Source organism: Corapipo altera, unplaced genomic scaffold (genome assembly GCF_003945725.1).
Source record: "Corapipo altera isolate COAL_440 unplaced genomic scaffold, ASM394572v1 60079, whole genome shotgun sequence".
NCBI lineage: Eukaryota > Metazoa > Chordata > Aves > Passeriformes > Pipridae > Corapipo > Corapipo altera.
The window spans coordinates 1-3,636 of record NW_020887400.1 but is presented as its reverse complement, the minus strand read 5'-3'; the positions used below and the strand labels follow the sequence as shown (position 1 = coordinate 3,636).

Genomic DNA, 3,636 nt, shown 5'->3' with positions numbered 1-3,636 from the left:
CAGGGGTCACTGGAGGGGAAGGGGGTGACCAAAGAGTCCTGGGGGGGCCAAGGGATGGACAGAGGGGTCCTGGGGGGGGGTCCGAGGGGTCACCTGGGGAGGGGTCACTGAGATGATGTCACTGAGAGGGGTCTTTAGGGGATTCTGGGGGGGCTCAGAGGGGTCACTGGGGGATTCTGGGGGGGCTCAGAGGGGTCCTGGGGGGTCCTGGGGGGAGTTCACTGAGGGGGCTCAGCCGATGGCCCCGGGGGGGTTCCCCAGGGGGTTCCCCGGGGGTCTCACGGGGGGGTCTCACCTTGGTGGCCCCCCAGGTCTCGTTCCCGACCTCCTCGGCCAACTTCTCGTCGTCCGTGATCAGGAAGTTGTCAAAGATGGTTCCAGACTTCACCTGTGGGGAGGGGGAGTCGGGGGGGGTCCCACAGCCCCCTCAGGGGGTCCCACAGCCCCCCCAAAGGTCCCACAGCCCCTCAGGGGTCCCACAGCCCCCTCAGGGGTCCCACAGCCCCCCAAGGGTCCCACAGCCCCCCCAGGGGTCCCACAGCCCCCCCAGGACGGGCAGGCCCAGAGGGACCCCCCTGAGCACCCCCAGCCTGAGGTGGGGAGGAGTCTGGTAGGGAACTGGGGGGAACTGGGGGGGCTCAGGAGGGGAACTGGGAAAGGGTTTGGGGGGAACTGGGGGGGCTCTGGGAGAAATGAGGGGGGGCTGGGGGAGGTAACTTGAGAGCTCCTGGAGTGGTTGGGGGGCTCTTAGGGGGGGCCTGGGGGGGTTCCTTCAGGGATTTGGGGGTGGTCTGGGTGGTTTTGGGGGGTCTGGGGGGGCTCTGGGTTAGGATTTGGGGGGGGTGGGGAGGAGGTTGGGGGGGGGCTGCTGGAGAAGTTTGGGGGCTCTGGATTAGGTTTTGGGGGAATTCTGGGTTAGGATTTGGGGGGGACTCCTGCAGGAGTTTCGGTGGCTCTGGGTTAGGATTTGGGGGAATTCTGGGTTAGGATTTGGGGGAATTCTGGGTTAGGATTTGGGGGGGGGCTCCTGAAGGAGTTTGGGGAACTCTGGGTTAGGATTTGGGGGAATTCTGGGTTAGGATTTGTGGGGGTTCCTGGAGGAGTTTGGGTGGCTCTGGGTTCAGATTTGGGGGCGACTCCGGGGGTAAAACCCGAGGGGGGCTCCTGAGGGGCTTTGGAGCCCCCCCCCAGCCCCCCATGGGGCCCCCCCTGACCTGCCAGAGGTCGAGGCCGATGACCCCGAAGCTGTCGTAGGCGTAGAGCAGCGGGTCGGGGCTGTACTCGGGGTTGTCGATCTCGGGGTGAACCCACTTGCCCTTGTAGTCGGGGTTGTCGATCTGCCGCGGCCTCCACTCGCCCTGGGGGGGCAAACGGGGGGTCAGGGGGGGCAAAGAAGGGGTCGGGGGGGGGTCACAGCCCTTCTTTGAGGTCCCCCCAGGGCCCACCTTGTACTCGGGGTTCTGGATCACGGGGGGCTCCCACTCCCCGTCCATCTCCTCGTCCCAATCCTCGGGTTTCTTGGCGTCGGGGTCCGGGATGTGCTCGGGCTTGTCCCAGTCCTGGGGGGGGGCACAGGGGGGGCTCTTATGGTCCCTCTGGAGCCCCCCCAAAACCTTCTGGGGCTCCCCGAACCCCCCAGAGGTGCCATGGCCCCCCCAGGGCCCTGGGCCCCCCCAAATCCCCTCAGAGCTCCAATGGCCCCCCCACCCCAAATTCACTGCCACGGCCCTGCAGAGACCCCCAAACTCCCTCAGAGGTGTTGTGGCCCCCCCAGGGCACCACCACAGCCCTCCCAGAGCCCCCTAAACTCTCCCAGAGCTCCCCCAACCCTCTCAATGCCCCCCAGAACTCCCTCAGCCCCCCTAATTTTGCCCCAGAGCCCCCCCTCCCCCAATTCCCCTCAGGGCGCTACCTCAGCCCCTTCAGAGCCCCCCAAACCCCTCCAGGAGCTCCCTCAGCTCTTCCAATTCCCCTCAGAACTCCCTCAATCCCCTCGAGAGCCCCCCCAAACCCACTCCAGGTCCCCCCCCAGCCCCCCCCACCCCCCCCCGAGCCCCCCCCGTTCCCCCCCCGGCTCCCCCCAGACCCCCCCCCTCACCTCAGGCTTGGTGTCCTCGGGGTCATCGATCTTGGCCCTCTCATCCCAGTCCTCAGGTTTCTTGGCCTCGGGGTCCTTGATCTTTTTTGGGGGCAGGAAATCCCAATCCTCCTCCAGGGACCCCGACTCCACCCTCCCGTTGTCGATCTTCACCTCGTAGGTGTTGTCGGGCCTCACCACCAGCGTGTACAGGTGGGTGAACTCGTCGTCCTGGGGGGCAAAGGGGGGCTCAGAAAGGCCACAAACCCCCCCATGAGAGGAGCAGCAGGACCCCCAGACCCCTCCCCACACACCCACACCCACCTTGCAGCGAATGTCCTTGTTAATGAGCACGTTCTTGCCCTTGTAATTAAAGATCACGTGAACCTTCTTGGTGCCGGGGCCGCAGATGTCGGGACCTGGGGATGGGGTGGAGGGGGTCAGGGGGGGTCTGAGCCCAGCCCGGGGGGTCTCTGGGGCAGGGGGGACACCCACCAAACATGATGTTGTACTCGGAGTCTCCGTGCATGTCCTCCTGGCTCAGAGTGGCCGGGAAGAGCTTCACGTAGCCGCCCCCGCAGTCGATGTTCTGCTCGTGCTTCACCGTGAACTGCAGCACCAGCGCCCGGTCCCGGTTGCTGAAGGGCTCGAACCGGGCGGACAGGGCGTAGAAACGGGCGTCCTGGCTCGTCTGGATGCCTGGGGAGGGCAGGGGGGGGCGGGCAGGGGGGGGGAGGGCGCGGCCCCCCGGGCCCCCCCCCGCCCCCCCACCCCCCCCCCGTTCCCCCCCCCCGAGGAGCTCAGGGTTTGGGGAGGGAACCCCGGAGCAAAGCAAAGCCCTGGGGAGAGGGGGTCTCTCAGGACCCCCGACTCCTCCCGGCCCACCCTGAACCCCCAAAATGCTCCTTTTCCTCGGCACTGAAGAATTCAGGGTTCGGAGAAGGGATCTTGGAGGATTTGGGGTCTCTCAGGACCCCCAACTCCTCCCCATGGCACCTCCTGGTCCCCCAAAATGTTCCTTTCACGCCCCCAGTCCCAAAGATCTCCGGGTTTGGGGAGGGGAGGTCTTGGAGGATTTGGGGTCATGGAGTAAAGCAGAGCCCTGGTGCGAGGGGGGGGTCTCTCAGAACCCCCCCCCCGGGCATTTCCTGGCCACCCCCGAACCCCCAAACCGCTCCTTTCCCCCAACCCCGGAGAGCTCAGGGTTTGAGTGAGATCTTGGAATAAAAGCGAAGCCCTGGTGTGAGAAGCTTTTTTAGGCCCCTCCACCATCCTTTTCCTGCTCTTTTCTCTCTTCTCCACTTCCTTTACCTGTCCCTGCTCCACCTGAGGGTTGACCCTGACCCAGCCCCAGGTGAGACCCCTCAGCCCCCCCAAATCCTTCCTGGATTGACCCCCACGCACCCCCCGACATGAAGGGCGACCTCCCAAATCCGCCCTCGGCCCTCAGAGAACACAGGGGGTGCCCGACTCTTCTTCCTCCTCTCAGAGAACACAAACGATCTCCCTCTTCCCTCAGAGAGCACAGGGGATCCCCCCAATCCTTCCTGTCCCCTCAG

The 3,636-nt window shown here is 65.6% G+C and overlaps 1 protein-coding gene across 1 annotated transcript in view; it reads right to left on the bottom strand.

Annotated features, from left to right (window-relative positions):
• Positions 1-2,916, bottom strand: part of LOC113941604 (calreticulin-like) — a gene marked incomplete at both ends in the record, with an annotated part of 3,446 nt that extends 530 nt beyond the window's left edge. Inside the window, 7 exons of the mRNA XM_027632754.1 lie at positions 11-38; positions 168-388; positions 1,215-1,358; positions 1,446-1,559; positions 2,099-2,308; positions 2,402-2,496; positions 2,573-2,916. Coding sequence (XP_027488555.1) covers positions 11-38; positions 168-388; positions 1,215-1,358; positions 1,446-1,559; positions 2,099-2,308; positions 2,402-2,496; positions 2,573-2,916 — 1,156 coding nt within the window. The remainder of the gene's footprint in view (positions 1-10; positions 39-167; positions 389-1,214; positions 1,359-1,445; positions 1,560-2,098; positions 2,309-2,401; positions 2,497-2,572) is intronic.
• Between the last annotated feature and the right edge of the window lie 720 nt (positions 2,917-3,636).